General features: G+C 40.1%; 1 protein-coding gene across 2 annotated transcripts in view; it reads right to left on the reverse strand.

Annotated features, from left to right (window-relative positions):
- The window catches only part of Aifm1 (apoptosis inducing factor mitochondria associated 1), a 39,934-nt gene extending 23,967 nt beyond the window's left edge, over positions 1-15,967 (reverse strand). Inside the window, exons 1-3 of one of the 2 annotated variants that reach the window (XM_021153017.2) lie at positions 15,710-15,967; positions 7,851-7,993; positions 2,115-2,214 (exon numbers count right to left, since the gene is read on the reverse strand). In XM_021153017.2, coding sequence (XP_021008676.1) covers positions 2,115-2,214; positions 7,851-7,993; positions 15,710-15,812 — 346 coding nt within the window. In that variant the 5' untranslated portion in view covers positions 15,813-15,967. Of the gene's footprint in view, positions 1-2,114; positions 2,215-6,614; positions 6,746-7,850; positions 7,994-15,709 lie in introns of both variants that reach the window. The other variant, XM_029473282.2, reaches the window with a different exon arrangement.
- Positions 15,968-22,055: the final 6,088 nt, after the last annotated feature.

A 22,055-nucleotide genomic window follows, 5' to 3' on the forward strand; every position in this document is an offset into this window, starting at 1 on the left:
CCGCTACTTATTTCTCAAATATTTTAGAAAACATAGATTAAAAGGCCTCTGCCCTTATTGGTTTTTTTTTAAGATTTATTTATTTATTATATGTAAGTGCACTGTAGCTGTTGTCAAGACACTTTTTCTTCTTGCTCTATCCCAGCTCGCTCCGGTCTGCTCCTTCTAGCCTGCTCACTCCAGCCCAAAGATTTCATTTATTATAAGTACAGTGTAGCTGTCATCAGACACCCCAGAAGAGGGCAGCATCTGATTATGGATGGTGGTGAGCCACCATGTGGTTGCTGGGATTTGAACTCAGGACTTTCAGAAGGGCAGTCAGTGCTCTTAACTGCTGAGCCATCTTTCCAGCCCCACATTGCTTTTTTTCTTGACACTATGGAGCCCATACTGGCTTTGAACTTGCAACCAGTGCTCTTAACTGCTGAGCCATCTCTCCAGCCCCTTATTGGTTTTCTACTGACCACCAAGAAAAAAATATCAAGTTCAGTTGCACCTTTTGTTACCAATAAAGGGGAAACACCTAGGAGGTCAACTGGGGATTATTATACAATGTTCATGAAGAAGGAGGTATTATTGAAAAAAGCAATACAAACCGCCTACCCAGATTATAGGTCTAATTAAAGGATTAAAATATTCCTCTTTGAAAATCCAAGTGAGGGCTGGTGAGATGGCTCAGTGGGTAAGAGCACCCGACTGCTCTTCCAAAGGTCCAGAGTTCAAATCCCAGCAACCACATGGTGGCTCACAACCATCCGCAACGAGATCTGGCGCCCTCTTCTGGAATGTCTGAAGACAGCTACAGTGTACTTACATATAATAAATAAATAAATCTTTAAAAAAAAAAAAAAAAGAAAATCCAAGTGAATCAAACAGAAGGCTAGAGGTTTGTGCTGCAGGAAAACACATTTATAACAACTCAAGACTCCAGATTCAAGGGAATTAATGTGACTGAAAAAATTAGTCATTGGAAAAATGGCTTTCTTATCTTTTCCAGTAGTTTTTTCCCCCATACTTTTATCAGCCCACATTCAAAAATTTTGACCCAGAATTGTTCATGTCCAAAAGAAATGCAGAGACAAAAATGGAGCAGAGACCGAAGGAAAGGCCATCCAGTGACCAGCACAACTTGGGATTCATCCCATGGGCAGGCACAAAACTCCAGATGCCATGTTGTGCTTGCAGACAGGAGCCTAGCATGGCTGGCCTCTGAGAGGCTCTACCAACAGCTGACTGAGACAGATGCAGATACCCACAGCCAAACATTGGATGGAGCTTGGGGACTCCTATGGAAGCTTTAGGGGATGGTCTGAAGGAGCTGAAAGGGCTGGCAACCCCATAGGAAGAACAACAGTGTCATCTAACCTGGATCCCTCAGAGCTCACAGAGACTAAGCCAAAAACCAAGGAGCATACATAGGCTGGTTTGTGACCCCAGCACATATGTAGCAGAGGGCTGCCTGGTCTGGCCTCAGTGGGAGAGGATGTACCTAATCCTGTAGAGATTGATGATGCTCCAGGGAAGGAGAATGTGAGGGGTGAGGTTGGGAGGAAAGCATCCTTTCAGAGGCAAAGGGGAGAGGAAATGGGGTAAAGAACACTTGGAGGGGGGCTGGTGAGATGGCTCAGTGGGTAAGAGCACCCGACTGCTCTTCCAAAGGTCCGAGGTTCAAATCCCAGCAACCACATGGTGGCTCACAACCATCCGTAACGAGATCTGGCGCCCTCTTCTGGAGTGTCTGAAGACAGCTGCAGTGTACTTATATATAAAAAATAAATAAATCTTTATATAAAAAAAAAAGAACACTTGGAGGGGGGAACCAAGAAGGTGGGTAACATTTATAAACAAACAAACAAATAAACAAAACAATTAAAAAAAAAGAGAAATCCAACATGGAAAAAATGGACAGGTACCCACAATAATTACTTTTCCTCTCTAGTCTAAAATGCCAAGCAAATACTTTAGGCAATTGCTCCCTGTTGTGCGGTAAAACCATAGTTTCTAGAAACATACTCTCATGCTCTTCACTCACCTCAACGAGATTAATATCTCAGCCTTAATCACTTTCCCTTATTTCATCTCAACCTACACAGAAGAGACAGGGGAGTCCTTACCGGAGGCAATGGCTCTTCTCTGTTTCTCTTCTGGGGACAGTCCTAATCCCATCACTCTTTCATTGTATCTTTTTTGGTCTTCTTTTATAGTCTTGTAGGCCTGTAGACCCAAACATGGAGAAAGTTTATTTCCTGACACACCTAGCTCATACCATAAGCTAATATCATTTCAATTAAATGAGAAGCTTTCGTCTACATTGAAGGTAGTTCCTTTATGCAAAAAGCACTATGGCCAAGCTTACTTTTTCAGTGCTAGGGACGGAACCCAGAGCTTCATGCATACTAATCAAGCACTCTACCACTGAACTTAAACCCCAGCCCAAAACTCTTTTGTCAAGAAATAAAACGATTTGGTGTACACATAAGAATACTTGAAAGCAGATCAAAATACATCAGGTTTTCTGAGACTCTCAGTAAGAAACTCTCTTGATACTGAATTCAGAAAAGGAGAACTAAAGGAAATGTAATGTTAGTAAGTATAGAAATGGCTAAAGCATAGAAAGGGCTTTTGGACTATGCAGGGTGCTAGTTGGAAAATCATCCTACATGGGCATAGGTAGAAACCAGGAAATATATCTTCATGGTAGATGTTTAAGATTTTGCCAGGGATTGGGATATGTGCTTATATCTTTAAAATGTAAGTCATCTTTCCAGTAATAGCTTTTACTTTTCCTAAACTAAGGGAGTAGACATCTCACTTAGAAACACAACAAATTAAGAATTATCAAGGGTTAAACACCATCTTCACTAAATTATTTCAAGCATACTCTTTCGCCTATACTTTCAAATTGAGGAAGGCTATTTTAGTATGACTAGTATCTATTGTTTATGTTTATAACATGTAGTAGCAGGATTTATTAGTGACTTTTAACTTAGTTTAAAAATATTTAGAAGCTGGAGACTACCTATGGCCTTATGCATATCAGGCTATATTCCCTAGTCCTAATTAAAATTTTTCAAAAAAAGTAATAACATCTTTAATTCCAGCACTTGGGTGGCAGAGGCATACGGATTTCTGTGAGGTGGAGGCCAGTCTGGTCTACAGGAGTTCTAAGCTAGTAAGACTACACAGTGAGCCCTTAATCTCAAAAGTAAATTCATTCATTCACTAATTTATTCATTAAAAAAAATGGGATCTGGTAGTGGCAGCACATGTCTTTAATCCCAGCACTTGGAATGCAAAGGCAGGGACATCTGAGCTCAAAGCCAGCCTGGTCTACAGATCGAGTCCCAGGAAAGCCAAGGCTACACACAGAGATCCTGACTCAACAAGTTAAATAAATAAATAAATAAATAAATAAAGGGCTGTGCCTTTAATTCCAACATTTGGCAAGGAGCTATAAATAAATAAATAAATAAATAAATAAATAAATAAATAAAGGGCTGTGCCTTTAATTCCAACATTTGGCAAGGAGCTAAGACTGGTCTCTATGAATCGTAGCATAGCCAGAGCTATAAATGGATGAGGACTATGGTTTTTGAGACTGGGTTTCTCTGTGTAGCCATGGATGTTCTGGAGCTCCTTCTGTAGACCAGGGTGCCCTCGAACACAAGAGATTCTCTTGCCTCTGCCTCTCAAGTGCTGGGATTAAAGACATGAGCCACCACAGCCAAGCAGAACTAATTAATTAACTAAAATATAAGAAGTATGATTCTCTTTGATGAGGCCTCATGTAGTTGAGGATCAATCATCGTCAACTGCCTCCACCTCTCACATCCCAGGATACAGACATTCACCAGTGTCTGTCTGAATGATGCACTTCTGGAGACCAAACCTAGGGCTTCATATATGCTAGGCAAGAGATCTACTAACGAAGCCCAAAGATGTCTTCTAATCACAATTTTTTCTTCTTTTGTATCTCAAGTGGTCAACAAGTTAAAATTTAAGTGACCATATCTCAAATGAAATTTCAGACTAAATGCAGAAATAAGGACAATTAGAACAAATATCATAAAATACACTCTTTAAGAAAAGTTGGGGATGTGGCTCAGTGGTAGAATGTTTAGCACAAGGCCCTGGTTTTGATCCCTAATACCTTACAAAAATAAATTAATAAAGAAAAAAAAAAAGACTTTCTATGACCACTTTACAGAGCAGCTCATTGGGTGACATGCTGAAAATAGGGAACCTAACCCCTGAGAGGTTAGTAAAACAGATGGTTTCATCTTATCAAGAGGAGTAAAGAGGAAACAGGCTGGGGCTATGCTCATATTGAGAGGGTCATCCCAATGGTCTAAGCCACTCTACACTTCCTGATACTTTCGCACATGTAAAGAGTGGTGTAGGGAAGGCTTGGTGGCAAAGGACTAAATTAAGGTTAGATGTTCTAAAATCAAAGTTAGTTTACATATACACTAAGTAACAAATTCTATTCCTCAAAGGGTTTCTGTATTTCTAGTTTACACAGATTTCCAATAAGGGAGGCAAATATATGCTGGTTAAGAAATACTACAAATTTATGAAAAATATTAGTAGAGACAATTGTTTAGACATTTCTAAACAAATGGGTGGCAAGATCAACTGCAATTCTTTTTTATTTATTTCTATTTCAAGTGTATTGGTATTTTGCCTCCAATGTGTATATGAGGGTGTGAGGTCCAGACAATTTTGAGCTGCTATGTGGGTGCTGGGAATTGAATCTGGGTCTTCTAGAAGAACAGTCAATGTCTTAACTGATGACCTATCTCTGTAACCCCCTAAACTGCATTTCTTACTACACATCCTGGGAAAGTGTTTTTCAAAGCCAATGGGACAGAGGGCCAGGAGGATAAAGAACACATAATATAGTAATTGTTGAAGGATTATAGTCAAATTAAAAACATTTTTTCAAATGAAAAAAGTTGTGGAAGGGATTCAAATCATATGCTGAAGCTCTAACTGCCAAAATGACAGTATCCAGTAACAGGAATAGTGACAGGTTGGATAGAGCTTTTACAAAAAAGAGGAAGAGACATCAGCACTAATTCACTTTTAACATGCTCTGACCCCATGTGAGGAAAGAGTAATGTGGATGGTTGGCTACATACACACCATGAAGAAAGCCTTCATGAGAAATTTAACCTTGTCTGATTTTCCAGCTTTCAGAACTGAAAAATTAATGCCTGTAGGCCAAACCATTTTGTGGTATTTGGCTATGACAGTCTGAGAAACAAATATAAGCACTACATGATTTTTATTGCATTTCTTTGTATGTTTGCATGTGTACACTCACATATGAATGCCAGTGTGTACCTGGAGGTAAGAGGACAACATTACAGAATTGTGTTTCTTACTCTCCATCATCCTAGGAACTCAGGTGTCAGGCATGGCCACAGGCACTTTACCCACTGACCATCTCATCAGCCCTGAACCTTACATAATCTGCAGCTATAAAAATCTCACCAAATCTGGGCACTGATTTTAAACTAAGTTTCTCCTATGACTAATATGAATTTCGGAGAAAAAAAATGAAGCCACTTGAAAGCAGGTTTTCAACTATTTAAAACCTGAAACACAAGTAGACAGACTAGTTTGATAAATGTAGACAAAAGCTTATCATTTAACCTGGAGCCATTATAGTAGGTATATTACAACCAGTGTTTGGATAAACACAGAGGGCAATGAAGCATTTAACTGAATGACTTGAGAGAAAATTGTGTTTCTCGATATTTCTAGGCAGGAGAAAGCATCAGTGGCTGGCCCATCTTATAGTTTGGCATCAAGAGTTTCTGCATGGTTAACTCTGTTGGGGCCATCTAACTCTGGCCAGCAACACAAACCAGGGCTTTAACAGATTCAAATCATTATTAACATATCTAATGCAAACACTTTAAAATTATTTTTAAATAAATGGGGTAGAAGAGATAGGAAAAACATGAAATGGAAACATTAAGGCTCAGAAGGTAGAATCTGAATCAATAAGAGGTATTCAAGACATCACCCTACACGAATGCTTCAGCCACTTGTTTGACCAAATTAGAGGTAACAAAAGGGACACTGCCAAGTGGATTTAGTTTGAAGTAGACTGTGGGTGGTTTGAGAAAATACTCCAACCTCTATGGCTTTGAGGACCTCCTCAGAAGCATTTAATAAAATGCTTTTCATAGCAAAAGCTGAGTTGATTGCTTGCACAAAACAGAAAAATTACATTTTAGCTAAAACGATTCAAAGTAGATGGTACTCAAGTTCCCTTTATTTGCTTATTCAATATTTCTTGTTAGACATGCAGCACTAAAGCACAATAAACTTCAGCAGCATAAAAATAAGCACAAATTTGACAGATGTTTCAAAAAAGGTTGATATATTTGGCTCTAAATTTATGGTTTTGGAGTGATCTAGTATAATTTCAATGGTTTGAAAAATATTTGAGGACTCTCTAGTGACTGACAATGTCCCTTTAGCAAATGTCTATAGAAAGCACATGCTGTGAATATTTTACAATATTCTATGAACCAAGTTATTATTAGTACCATAGTCTTACCCACCCTATCCCCAAACATATTTTAGCATAGGCATCTTACATAATAAATTCCTGCCCCAGTCACTGTTGCTCCTACAATTAAGAAGTATACTAGGCTGCTGCCATCTTTCCCAGAAGCACCTGCAGACGCTAGTGTTCTAGAAGGGGATCCTAGGAGATGACACTGCACAACTGTAGGCAAACATATGGCCAAGAAGGAGACAAAAAAAATAGAGAAAGCACTAAGTATTAATGAATGAACATTTAATGCAAATGCAGAGAAGCAGTTTGGTTACTGTGCTAAAAAATAAAAAAATTAAAAGCTGCTCCAGGATTGGAGAAGAATGCCTCTCTTGTCAAAATGTGTTATCAAACAGAATTGTTTCTATATCTTGCTCTGATCTAACTTACAACTGGCAGGAGCTAGCTACTCCTTTTGTGCACTTTGGAGTCAGGTTAAGGTATGAAGATATGGGTAATTCAAATAATTTTCATGCCCTCCCCCAATCTATTGCCAGAGGAACAAAAATAACTTTACTATTATCAGCAGAGAAAGACCTAAGACTATAGTGGCATCCAACCTTTTGTTCTCAGTGTGCAAAGCAAACAGCTTTCTTTGATCAGGATGTCAGTAGGCATCATCAAAGAAAATTCGCTCAGCACACTCTGCCAAGTTAAAAGAAAAAACACCCACAGAATAAATTTTCTGTGACCAGCTAGGATGACCAGGTCATTTAAGGAGATATACTTGTGCTAACAGTATGAAGCAATTACTCCCCAAAATGCCATTCTACAACTGGAGATACTAGGCCCTTTTCTATAATTTAGCCTTTATGTAGGATCCAGGGATTTAGTTTTGCTTTTAGGAATGCTTAGTATTTTTTTTAAAGCTGTTTATTTAAATTCTCAATCTCAAGTTAAGAAAAAAATCTTTTAAAAATTGACAAATTAAAATCAAATATTGTGCTTAGGAGCTGCAGTGAATTTTGACTTTGTTTACAGGTTACTTCATCACAATCAAGAGACAAGTGTAATTTTGTGGGTTAATCAAGCCTAAAGCAACACAGCAGTTTTCATGCAAAGAATAAGAAGACAAGTAAAAAGAGCAAAGATCAGTCAACATGAGAATACATATCAGTCATCCCCGCACAGGCTCCCATAAGCATTTTAAAGAGGCCTTTGGAACGTTTCCTACAGGAGAAAGCAGAATTAGTTGCAAAAGTTTTAAAGCAGAGAACTGAGTTGATCAATGGGAGCTGTCTGGCAGCTTTTCTACATAAGCTGCTTTTTTACTTACATATGCACCAGCTCCTATTGTTGATAAGCCCACAATAAGGACTAACACAGAATTATCCATTTTGCCCCCTGATGAACCAGAGCTAGCCATTTGTCTTGCCATCTGGAGTTCTAGAGGAACACGCCATTGCTGGAACAAGTTGCCTAAAGGAACACAATTTGTTAACACACACAAATAGAATAGTTAACACATGTTTATGATTAAATATCAATGTATTATAGAAATAGAGAATTATACCCTGGGCTGTATGATGTTCACTGTTCTATGACCAAGAAAAATGTAATCAAATCTGTACACATAAATACGACAGATATTTATGTACAACTTTTGGCTATCAGACTTTTTGAGGCAGGGTTGTGCTTCATAGCCCAAGCTGATATCAAACTACTAAGCCTAAACTACCATACCCAGCTTAGCTGTTAGAGTTCTCAAGACGACAATTTCAATGTTATTCAATGAGGACATTCACAGCTCTCGGGAAGTTGGTTAACAAAAAGAGAGCAGTTCAACAAATCTTTCCACGCAATAAGTAAACACTGAGATAACCTATTTAGTAAACAGCCATCCCTCAGTGTCTGTGGGGCTTTGAGTCCAAATCCCCAGAAGGAACGAAAATTCCAGTATGCTTAAGTCCCTTATAGAATCTGGTGTAGAATTTGCATATTGTCACATATACTTCAAACCATCTCTGAATTACTTATAATCATTAATACAATGTGAGAAGCTGTTATACTATATTGCTTAGTGAAAACAACCAGAAAATAAAAAAAGAAAGAAAGCTTGTACATGTTCAGTACAGAAATGTATTTATTTATTGAGCCTTTAATCCCAGCACTCGGGAGGCAGAGGCAGGCGGATTTCTGAGTTTGAGGCCAGCCTGGTCTACAAAGTGAGTTCCAGGACAGCCAGGGCTACACAGAGAAACCCTGTCTCGAAAAAAAAAAAAAAAAAAAAAAGAAATGTATTTATTTATTGAAACAGAGCCTCACAAATAGCCTGGCTAGCCTGGAGCTTGTTAAGTAGCCTGCCTCTGCCTCCCAAGTGATGGGATTAATGGTTGGCTGAATCCATGGATGCAGAACCAACAGATACAGAAGGCAAAAAATACATAAAATTGACCACAGGCTAGCTGGGATTCTATGATGTCCATTTCAGAAACAATCTACAAGGCTCAAACCTTGCTTAATTACAACCTTGGAACACACAGTTCTGTCTTGTGTGAAAAGTAATGTGTCCTAGAAGAAAGATACATTAAACATCAGAAGGAAGTCAGAATGACAATTTCATAATGAACTGAACCTCTCACAAATAACTGAAGAACTTAACATATACTCCAGAATGACAAAATTGAAGTGTTGGCCAATATCTTATCATTTCTCTTTCAAGATAACACAGTCATTTTTATGTACAACTAATTAATGCTAAGTGATAACCACACAACCATGACATACTAGGAACAGGAAAATGTGCAGCATTTCCCGATTTCTTTTTTTCCCAGTGGATGCTGACATTTTCAGATGAGGCCTGTCCTTAGAACCTTCTCAGATTACTCCATATGGGTGTCCACCACTAATTTAGAACGGTGATTTTATTTTCAGCTTTGTGAACAGTCTGGTCTCTGTAACAATCAATTCTGCTGCGTATGAACGTAGCCCCCAAATACGCAGGTCTATGTTCCAATAAAACTTTACTTATAGCCACTAAAATCTAAGTATTAAATATTTATTAAAGCCGGGCGTGGTGGCGCACGCCTTTAATCCCAGCACTCGGGAGGCAGAGGCAGGCGGATTTCTGAGTTCGAGGCCAGCCTGGTCTACAGAGTGAGTTCCAGGACAGCCAGGGCTATACAGAGAAACCCTGTCTCGAAAAAAACCAAAAAAAAAAAAAAAAAATTTATTAAGTATTACAATATTGTCTAAGGTTTTCTTGGCCATTTAAAATATATAAACACTGTGTATAGCAGCTCACACCTATAATCTTAGCAGTAGGGGGGCTGAGGCAGGGGGACTGCTGCAGATTTGAGGCCAGCCTAGATTACAGTGTGAAAATGGCTCAAAATATCTAAAAACTATAAAACTACATGAATAAATAAAGCCTCAACATGGGGGGAGAGGCCATGCCTATAATTTTCATTCTAGGACTTGAGAGGGTGAGGCTAGATAATCCTCAGTTGGAAAACAGGGAAGACTACATAATAGGTCAACTCAAGCTACAGAGGGAGACAGTCTCAAAAAAGAAAATACATCAACAACAAAAAGTCTCATCTACTTCACTTGTGTATGAGCTATTTGACCACGTTTGGCTGAGTAGGAGTAGCAGAAGGCTGTTTGGCCCACCCACCCTTCCTTGTTTTCTTTCTCTCTCTCTTTCTCTCTCTCTCTTTCTTTCTTTCTTTCTTTCTTTCTTCCTCTCTTTCTTTCTTTCGCTTCTGCTTCTCTCCCTCCCTCCCTCCCTCCCTCCCTCCCTCTGTCTCTCATCCCCTTCTTCCTCTCTCACCCCCTTCCCCCTCCCCCCTCTGTGCCTTTCTGTCTCTACTCCCTTCTCAATTCCCCTTTCCATGTTCTAAATAAGCTCTGTTCTATACAAAAAAACAAAACAAAGTTGTGGTTCCAAAACTTCAAAATATGTCAAAACTCCTTGATATATTTGTTAGGTGGTCACCGATCAGGCCCCACCCCCAAGACTTTTCGACCCCTGCTAGTTCTGGATAAGGCCTGATAATTTGCATTTTATGTTAATACTATGTTGTGCTTTGTTTTTTAAATTACCATATTTAGTGTGTGTATGTGTGTGCGTATATATGTGTGTGTGTGTGAGAGACAGAGACAGAGTGAGAGAGAGTGTGTGTGTATATGTACAACTATACAAAGATGAGAGAGAGAGAGAGAGAGAGAGAGAGTGAGTATGTACAAGTATACAAAGATTTCAGAGCACACCATTTAGGACTGAGATATCTCTTTCCATTATGGGGTCTAAGCGCTGGATACAGGTCTTTCTCTTGCCAACAAGTGCGTGTACCTGACAATGCCATTTACTGGCCCTTTTTCATTTTGTGAGAGAGTCTCCCTAAGCAGCTCAGGGGAATCCTATCTTAGCCTGATGAGTTGTTTAAAGACAAACAGAGGCTGGACATAGTGGTACATGCCTTTCATTCCATCACTTGAAAGGCAAAGGCAGGGGAGAACTTTGCTGAGTTCAAGGCTAACCTGGTCTACAAGGTAAGTTCCACGTTACACAGAGGTAATTAATGAGACTGAGGTAAATTCATAAATCCAAGACCTTCCTGGGATACAGAGTGAGTTCAAACCAGCCAAGTCAATTTAGTGAGACCTTCTGTTTTTGTGTTTGTTTTTGTTTTTAAAGGAGCCAGGGACACAACTCCAAATCAGGGTACTTACCTAGCATGTGCAAAAATCCTAGGGCTAATCTCTAGTAGTGTTTAATTAAAAAAGAAAAGGTTTTGGTAGTAGTATCCTATATAAACTTACAGAGATAGGAAAATGTAACACTCTCCCTTTCCTTTCACAGTGTCAGGGCACAGGGGGCTAACAAGCCTAACACAGCTCTGCAGAATCTTTTAAGTTCTTGGGAGCATAAGTATTTTAGAACTCAGAACAGATTTAAGTATATAGTACATATAGCTGGCACTGGAAAGGGCAGCAATCTAGACTCAAATCCATTAATACTTCAAAGAGAAATTACACTGTGGTACTTAAAAAAAATGTAATTAGGAGCTGAAGCGATGGCTCAGTGGTTAGGAGCACTTACTGCTCTTTCAGAGAACCTGGCTCTTGTTTCCAAGTGCCACACAGTGGCTCCCAACCATCTCTAACTCCAGTTCAGACATTCTCTTCTGACCACCATGGGCAATGAGCATGCATGTGGGGCACAGATATACATTCAGGCAAAACACTCACAAAGTAAAAGGAAATACATCTAAAAACAATATTCTAAGTAGCCTCTTTCCCATGCAGATATTTCATACTGGTCATACAAACATGACAGTCCTATTTCAATTTCTGAAATATAAATAAGAGACTTTAAACCTATACTCTCTAAGAAAGGAAATATATTTTTCTTTACTCTCCTTGTTTCTTATCTGCCTCACAACTCTTCGTTGTCATGAAATAAAATGGTTTAATTTTTAGAAGTAATAGTCAATTATAAAAATAAATCTCTAAGTTTATCTCATTTCTTTTTTCTTTTTTTGAGGCACGGTCTTTCTATGTTGTCCTGTTTAGCTAGCATTAACCTGGTAATTCTGCAGACACACTATCTGAAACCACTGGGACTGTCCTCCATTTTAATCTATGAGACTATCCCTATGCCCTTCTCCCTGTAGTTTTCCATTTTTAGGGAGTCAAGGGAACCATCGATTGTCTCACTATCCAGAGTGCTGGCATCAAAGGTGTACACAGCCACCTGGCCCTAAACAATGGAAGAAAAATGGAAATGTTTTTCCTAATTTTATTGATATTGAACAAACTTTTATTGTATTTTTTTTTTGAGATGAGAATGTGCTATGTAGTCCTGACTTGCTTTGAACTCATAATCCCCCTACCTCAGGCTCCCCGGTACTTTGACTGGACACTTATTTCTATTTGTTTTGTTTGTCGGAGACATGGTTTCACATTATAGACTGGGCAAGGCTGGAACTCACTATGTAGCATAGGCTAACCTCAAAATCTTGGCAGTTCTCTCCTCCTACTGGGAGTATAGGTATGAACCACAACTGTGGCATTGACTAATAATAAAAAAGAATGATAACTATACTACCATATGAATCATTCTTACAAGAAACACAAAAGAAAAAAATGCTTAGATATCTTTTAGATAACAAAAAAGAAAAAAAAGAGTTTAAAAAAAAGAAGCCCTTCATCAAGAACTCAGTATGTATCAGAAATTGTACAGAATGCTTAGGACATGAGAACAAGCCGGGGGTGGTGACTCACGCCTTTAATCCCAGCACTCGGGAGGCAGAGGCAGACGGATTTCTGAATTCATGGCCAGCCTGGTTTACAGAGTGAGTTCCTGGACAGCCAGGGCTATACAGAGAAACACTGTCTCGAAAAACCAAAAACAACAAAAACAAACAAAACAAAACAAAAAAAAAAAACAAAGAAAAACAACAACAAAAAAAGAACTCTAGAGGCTAAGACAGAAGAAGGACCATGAGATCAAGATTATACTTAGCTACACAGTGAGTTGTAACAACTGGAATACATACCAAGATCTTGTCTCAAAGTATCAATGTGCCATTTGGCAGTATCCACAATCTAAGATTCTAGGCCACAAAGAGCTCAGTTTCTTCTTTAAAGATGCAAAGATTCAAGACAAGCTATTGGTGACCATCTTTAATCCCAGCACTGAGAAGGCAGATCCAGGCAGACCTCCATGAGGCCAGCCTGGTCTATACAGTGAGTTCCAGGACAATCAGAGCAGCATAATAGACTCTGTCTTAAAAAAAGATACTATGGTTCCAAATAAAGAAAAATATTATAAGTATTTGAACCTTAGGTCAGGGAGTTAATCACAGTTTGATCACAATAGGCAGCATAATGTTTGGTCAATAAATAAAATATTACAGAACACAAAATATTTATTATCAACCCCTTCTGCTGCCCAGTAATAGATGCAGGCACAGAGTTGTGATTGAGTTACCCTTAATCATTTCTAGAAAGAGGCAGAAAATCCAAATAAAGCCGGACAGCAGGTAGTGAGGTTTCAAGACAAAAAGCCAAGTGTGATGGAAATGAGCTTTACAATGGTGAAAAACATCGTTCTACTGCAGGCTCAAGGTTTACTAAAACAAGAAAAATAAAAGCAAAGAAGAAAGACTGCTAACAACCTGGCAAAGCATTGGGGGAGGGGATAAAAGAGGGTAAAGTGGTACATAAACCTTGTCTCTTACCCACCTCTGTGAAAACATAGGGCAGATGCTGTTATATGACACTGAAATCAGATTAAAGGTAATTGGCAAATGAGCCATAAAACATTCATTCCTACAATGACATTACCATCATTTCTTTTGGAAACTGTAGTCCCTACCCCCACTCGTTTTTAAAGCAGGTGATGTCATCCGCTGGTACACGGACAAAGAAGTGTGTGCAAAAAGATGGATGGGTATGACAGGAAGTCCTGGTATTTTCTACAGGAGAGGCCTTCAACCGCAGCCATGCAGTGGGGAAAAGGCATTTCAGTCCTGTATTTTTCCACAGATCTAATGATATAATCAAATGAATATTTAATTGGTGAGAACATTTGGTTAGCCATCAGAATTCTGGTAAAAAGCTATGTATTTAGCAAAATAAGTGCACAATATTAGAAAGGGTAGGATCTTTGGGTTGTCTACATTTTTAAACATTTCTCCACAATTTACACACAGCACCACTGCTTCCATGTACAGAACTCACACAAATTACAATTAGAGTCACTGGGTTTTAGGAAACTTAAGAGGTGGCTTTTTTTCTAAAACAGAAATTCTTACGTTCCAAGAGGTAACTGAGAGAACATTTACTTTTTTGAGATGGGCAACTATATCGCCATGACTGACTTAGAACTTCCTATGTAGACTAGGATGGCCTTGAACTCACTGAGATCTGCTGCCTCTGCCTCCAGAGTCCTAAGATTCAAGTCCTATGTCCCCATACCCAGCAGATAACACCCATGAAGAAGATCTTTTTTTAAACATGTACGAAGTGGACAAACTGTCCAAACACATTTGCAAAGGTCCTAACAATCAAAAAGTATTTGCACTTCTTATTCCTAAACTACCCAAAAGGCATCTGAACTTCAAAAAAGACCCAAGGGTAACATTTGATATTATAAATGTAATTACACTAGGATGATGATTTTTTTAAAATGTTGATTTAAAAATACACCTTGGAGATTGTGGAGGGGGGCCCTTCATTCCCACAAATCTGTATAGGTAGAAAAGACGATGACTCAAACCATGCTCAGATAAACCCATGGATATCAGAAGCACAATGGGCTAATTAGTGGAAAGAGAAGCGAATTCATTCTTAAGTGTTTCAGGTCAAACTTTAGGAAGTAGGATCTGCGTGTAGCAATAGGATTAGGGGCCTAGAGACTAGCAGAGTAGCTTTAGCTCTACCTACTAATTATGTGACCTTCTGCAAGTAATTTCACCTCTCTGTTCCTCAATTTATTATCCATAAAATGAATGGGTTGGTGTTTACCACAAAATCCCTTCCAGCTCTAAAGTTTGATGAGACAACTTCCCAGAGAACAAATAGAGCGGGATCGAAAAACGTTCATTGAAGCGTGTAAGCCCACCACCAGGAATTCAAATATCTGGCCATCTCAAGGCAATCTGAGCTAATTCTCTTGATCTCTGACATACAGTTTCTGAAACTGGTGATACACCATTGCCACGTCGTAGGGCAATCAAATGTACAGCTCTCACGTGGAGTTTTGGGAGGTAGAGCAGATAATCTGAGTTCCAGGAGAAACTTGTGACTGTGTCCCAACCACTAAATGACAACATCCATCTGATCTCAACGCTTTAAAAAAGGCAAGGTGGCAGAGGATGGGCAATATGGTCTGTTATAGCCAAGCGTTCTGTAATCCCCAAATCGCAAAGCCTCCCAGAAGAAGGCCTCATGCTGACTTCTGGGGTTCAAATCTCTTGAAGGTCAGGCCGGCATAAGTATGCCTATTCCTCAGTTTGGGAACTCTTACGTTTATATCCCGCCAATTTGGAGATTCTTGCGACTGTGAAAGAAAGTTCTTTTTTTGAAGGACAAGGGAGCTCTGCGAGGGATGGGGAGCCCATGGCACCTAGGCCATTGGACTTTGAAGTAGGATAAGAGGTTGCCTGGGACAGGTCAGCTAGTCACCTGGAAGCCGGTTCCTCTGTTTCGGCCTCTGGACACACACCGTCCGCACCAAGGGCACCAGTTTCTGCTTGAAAGCACCCGCCAGGCCTCCACACCGGAACATTTCGGCGATCGCTCCTCGGAAGCTCCCGCTCCTTCCTTTTCCTTCCACGCACTGTCGAACGGGTCGAATACCACGGGCTCGGGTCCGCTCCCCCTCCCGTCACACGCACACTACGCAGGCTCCTCCTCCCAGCCCCGAGTGGACATTGGATAGAGGAACCGGCCCGCTAGAGCCAGGGAGGGGGGGCGGGGGAAAGGCACTGAGGCTGGAGACCCACTGCGCAGGCGTAAGACTCAGCACCGCAGCGCAATTGGTCCCACAGCGAGGAGGTCAGCGCATGCGTTCGGCTGCACGCGCGCTGCAAAGCCCCGGGCCCCGCCTCCGCAATTGCAAGTTTCCCAGAGTTAGTGGCGCTGTAGTAGGTTGAGCCTCTTAAGAAACCTGGGCAAGGGACAATCGTGCCCGGAGGCAGCGGGTGGGGCAGCCGCTATGTAGGTAATGGGGACTGCTAGCAAAACTGTCACCAAAACTGACCTGAGAACTTTACTTTGTTTTTTTTTTTTTTTTTTTTTTTTTTTTTGTGCTTTTTAGGCAACTAGCTAGCCGGCATTTAAGCCTTTCTGAATCTCTTTCTGTAATCCAATTCTAGTCTTTCCCCAAGTCTTAGTCATTACACCCGACTTCCTGAATCCTGAATAAATTCCATCCATGTTTTAAAACTAACTGGCCATTTTTTTTTATTTTTTATTTTTTATTTTTTTTTATTTATTTTTTTTTTTTTTTTTGGTTTTTCGAGACAGGGTTTCTCTGTATAGCCCTGCTGTCCCGGAATTCACTTTGTAGACTAGGCTGGCCTTGAACTCAGAAATCCCCCTGCCTCTGCCTCCCCGGTGCCGGGATTAAAGGCGTGCGCCACCACGCCCGGCTTTTTTAACTTTTTTTTTTTTTTAAACTGGCCATTTCTTAAGCAGCCCTGATTTTTTGTTTGTTTGTTTTTGGTTTCTTTTTTTTTTTTTTTGGCGGGGGCGAGGGGAGGCGGGATGGAGTGGGACGTGTACTTCCCGTGTTATATCTCCGTTATCACTGTCATATGTACCAAGTGTCCTGGATAGTCTCGCGCTATTATGGCTTTCGTGCTTGAGAAGAGAAAGCTGACAAAAAAGTTTGTGCCTGACAAATTTTCTGTGAAAGAAATTCTAAGCAGGACTTAGAAAGTTGTGGGAGATACAGAGTGAGAACTGAGAGAAAGTAGATATTTTGCTCTCCTGTGGGAGATTTGAATTGCAGATTAAGTATTTATGGAAACTGTGTGTAGTGGCCTAACACCTGAACTCCCAGAGACAGAGACCGAGACAGAGACAGACGGATAGCAAGGAAATTTGAGGCCAGCCTTGTTCATATCAAGCCAGCCAAGGCTTCCTGGTGAAGATGCCCTATCCCTTATTATGGAACAGTACTATATAGAGGCTTCTGTGGATATAAAAACATGGAAAGTGATCACTGTAATGGGATCTATTGCCATTTAGATGATACCTATCACAGAGCCACTAGTGGACAGAGTCACTAGTGGAAGAGAAAGAATAGTATTTCAGAGGGTAAATGCATTGAGGCCAAAAGTAATATTTTTAGGGTTTAGACATATTGACCTGGACTCCATAAGGACCTAGGTTGAATCCTGCCTCTGCTACTTGGACAAGTCACCCAGTTGGCTTCAACTGACCTGGAGACAGTTGGACTTAAGGATGAAAAGCTATATGGCCTACACCTTTAATCCCAGCACTCGGGAGGCAGAGGCAGGCGGATTTCTGAGTTCGAGGCCAGCCTAGTCTACAAAGTGAGTTCCAGGACAGCCAGGGCTACACAGAGAAACCCTGTCTCGAAAAACAAATCAAGGGCTGGTGAGATGGCTCAGTGGGTAAGAGCACCCGACTGTTCTTCCAAAGGTCTGGAGTTCAAATCCCAGCAACCACATGGTGGCTCACAACCATCCGTAAGGAGATCTGACTTCCTCTTCTGGAGTGTCTGAAGACAGCTACAGTGTACTTACATATAATCAATAAATAAATCTTAAAAAAAAAAGGATGAAAACCTATAGTTTCTCAGCACATGGAACTTAATTAGGAATTAGAGACCAACCGGAGCAACATAGACTGCTTCAAAACACCGAAAGGCTGGAAGTATAGCTCAGAGGCAAGATGTTTTCTAAACATTCCAAGGTCCTCTTTTCAGTTTGAAGCAGCACACAACCCCTATCCAAAGTTTTAAATAAAAAAAAAAAAAAAAAACAGAAATAAAGTTCAGTCTATTTTCAAGAGACAATGACAGAAGACTTGCTGTATTAGGAAGTAGTGATAAGGAATGCAACTGCATCGGGGCCAAACTTGAACTGTCAAATGAATTTGAAAATGATGAAATTCCTTTTTTTTTTTTTTTTATCTTGGTGGAAGGGAATGACGAAAGCATAGTTTAGGAAGTTTAACCCAGGAAGCAGGATTTATTGCATGAAAACAACCAAAGTTTCATTATCTGTTCAGCAGATTAGATCAGTGTTTAAAATCGCAAGTCATGAAGCCAGGAGTGGAGTCATATACCTCTAATGACCGCACTTGGGAGGCAGAGATAGGCCTGAGATCAGGAGTTCAAGGTCATCCAGTCATCCTCAGCTATTTGGTGAGTTAGGGGAAAGCTGGGGCTACAAAACACCCTGTCTCGATAAGGAAGGAAGGAAGGAAAGAAGGAAGGAAGAAAGGAAGGAAGGAAGGAAAAGAAAGAAGGAAGGAAGGAAAGAAAGGAAGAAAGGAAGAAAAAAGAAAGAAAGAAAGAAGAAAAAGAAAGAAAGAAAAAGAAAGGAAGGAAGAAAGAAGGAAGGAAGGAAGGAAGAAAGAAAGAAGAAAGAAAGAAAGAAAGAAAGAAAGAAAGAGAAAAAGAAAGGAAGAAAGAAAGAAGAAAGGAAGGAAGAAAGAAAGAAAGAAAGAAAGAAAGAAAAAGAAAGAAAGAAAGAAAGAAAGAAAGAAAGAAAGAAAGAAAGAAAGAGAAAGGAAGGAAGGAAGAGAGAAAGAGAGAGAGAAAGAAAAGACTAACAACAAAACAAGCTGGATGTGGTAGCACATGCCTTTAATCACAGCACTAGGGGAGATCCAGGAGGGGAGATCCAGGAGAGTTTCTGTGAGTTGGAAGCTAGCCAGGACTACATAGAGAGACCCTGTCTCAGAAACAAATGCAAAGAGACAGCTACCCCCAAAGCCTCAAAATACAGTTAATATTGATTTTATGTGTATGACTGTTTTGCTTGCATTTATGTCTGTGTACTAGGTGCATGGTTGGTGCCCTCATAACATTAATTAGGCATAGTTGGCTATGTTGTAGGTGCCAAGAAGTAAACTTAGTCATCTGCAAGAACAAGTGCTCTTAACCACTGAGCCATCTTTCCAGCCCTCAAGATTAATTTTTTTTTTTTTTTTTGAGAAAGGGTTTCTCTCCATGTAGCCGTGGCTATCCTGGAACTTGCTCTGTAGACTAGGCTAGCCTCAAACTCACAGAGATCTGCCTGACTCTGCCTCTGCCACCTGAGTGCTGGGATTGAAGACCTGTGCCACTACCTCCTGGCTTTGAGTGATATTTTTTCATCTAAATCTGCTTTGGGGGATGATTATTGAAAATATCAATTCCAGAATAAAATAAATATATTTTATATTATAATGACATTATAGATATTGCTTCTTGTTATTTCTAGAAACTCACAATATGAGTTTCTAGAAATTCACTGAAGGTCTGAGGCAAGACAGCCCTTGAGTCCAGCAGTTTTGGGGAGCAGCATGGAATAACACAGTGAGATCCAATCTCTCTCTCTCTCTCTTTTTTTTCTTTTTTGGTTTTTCAAGACAGGGTTTCTCTGTGTAGCTCTGGCTCTGTAGAACAGGCTGGCCTCAAACTTAGAAATTTGCCTGCCTCTGCCTCCCAAGTGCTGGGATTAAAGGCGTGTGCCACCACGCCCAGCTGAGATTCAATCTCTTAACAACAGTAGCAAGTTAATAATAAAGATTAATAATAAACATAAATTGGTTTAATACAAAGTCAATTATGTCTGCTAATAAAGAAAACTGAAAATACTATCAAAATTATGATACTCATATACAATTATGAAATAACTGAATAATAGTACAATAATTTAATAATGCATAATTAAAATCAGTGCAAAACACATATAACTTTTTGTGATAGGGACAATGAAGCATTTCTCTTGTCCTTTTAGTTAAAAACTGGATTTTACCCTAGTAAAATATTCATCAAACAAATTCCAAAAGAATGTGATAACAAACATTTCATTAGGATAAGAACCCATCGCAAAATATTATGTTTCTAGAAATCAAAACTTCAAACTTACAAAAGTACAAAGGTAGACACAGTGGCAATTATTTTTTGCCAGAAACATCTGTATGTATATGTGTGTGTGTGTGTGTATAATATATGTATGTGTTTGTGTGTTTGTGTGTATGTATATAAATGCAAGTTGGCATAAATTCTACCCAAAGTTAGCAGCATCCTCTTTCTACTGAATGTGAAGTGTGTGACATTAATAGTTACTTCCCCTCATTTTTTGAGACAGCCTCCCATAGTCCAAGCTGGCTTCAAATTCACTATGTAGCCAAGGATGACCTTTAACCTCTGATCTTCCTGCTTCTACCTCTCCAGGGCCAGCATTGTACCAACTGAGCTAGCCCTCCTAACTCAGAAATCTGCCTGCCTCTGCCTCCCAAGTGCTGGGATTAAAGGCATACACCACCACTGCCCGGCTTCTCTGGATGGTTTTAATGTTGTCTAGTATAATCAAGGGTTTTAGAAATGGGTGACCCACACAAATACTATATGTCCAACTCAAGAATAAGATTAAGTAGAAGGCTGTATTTTTAATAACTTGAACTTGGCTGAGCACTCACATTCCAATATGCTTACACACATATCACTCAGATACTGGGCTGTTTTATTTCCTGTAGAAGAATTTTAATCCAGCAACATGGCTGCTCTAGCAAGGGATCACATCCAAAGATCTGGAATACACAGACACATCTTTAATCACAGGAGACAGAGGCAAGCAGATGTCTGAGTTCAAGGCCAGCCTGGTACAGAGTAAGTTTCAGGTAAAGAAAAGCTTAGGTCCAGGCATGATGGTCCACATCTTTAATCCTAGCACTCAGGAGACAGAGGCAGGCAGATGGAGCCAGAAGATTAGAACAGATTGCCAAAGTTAGTATGAGGCCAAGCAGAGCAGTCCAGTCAGAAGCTGAGAGAAGCCAGTTTGAATCAGTCAGCTTAGAGAGGAGTTTGGGCCAAAACAGCTGACTTGAACCAGTCAGACAGAATTCAGAAAGAGCTAGAAAGGATGGCCTTATTCAAAAGTAAGTCTTAGAGGTTGAAACCTCTAGATTATACAGAGTCTAGAAGCTTCCAATCCTAGGCCTAGGTTAGCAGACGGAAGCTGTAAGTCTCTGAGATGACAATTATATCAGGTGAACAAAAGTTACTTTTACATTTTTCCTTAGTGGAAATGGATTTCATTACACTGACTCTTCCTGTAGATCAGCCTCACATGCAAAATGGCAGCTCATGTGTGCTGCTGGCTCCCCTGACTTTGATGACATTAGCAATATCTCATATGTTGGTGCTAATGGTATATGTCCGTGATACCTTAGCCTATGAAATATGAGGGAGATGAGCAAATTCCTAAAACAAACATAAAATGGGTGCTCATTGTTGTATGCAAATTGTACCTAAGTTGACTTCATACAGATGTTAAACCTGAAAGTCACTTTTGGGAGATGGAATATGGGTCTTGACCAAGTTAGTAAGCCTTGGGAAGCTACCCTCTGAAATCGTAAAAAAAAAGTTGTATTCATTTATCATCTTCCAAGCATAATCTAGGCTTCTGACAAATTAGACCCAACCACTATATTCTACATTCACTTGCAGGGGGTGGGTGGACCCTCCTTGGGATTCCAATTCCCCTTGAAACTCCGCCATTCTGAAACAAAGTATGGCTTTGTGAAGGGCTCAGAGTATCAGGAATCATGGGGTTTATGCCGTGTCCTAAGTGCCCTCACCTGGGCCTGTAATGGTTAGCCACAGAAACAAAGTCCCCCTTTGCTGGAACTGTCCCCACTAGTTCCCCCTCCTCCTAGCCTCTGTATGGCCCTCTCCCGCGGCGGGCCTTCCTCATTGGCCAGCCAAACACAACCGACTGTGACAGCCAATGGGAACCACCCTCCTGAACATTCAGAGGGTGGGTGCTCGTGGTGTGATGAGGGG

This window comes from Mus caroli, unplaced genomic scaffold (assembly GCF_978045245.1).
Source record: "Mus caroli unplaced genomic scaffold, Mus_caroli_1 scaffold_5, whole genome shotgun sequence".
Taxonomy (NCBI): domain Eukaryota; kingdom Metazoa; phylum Chordata; class Mammalia; order Rodentia; family Muridae; genus Mus; species Mus caroli.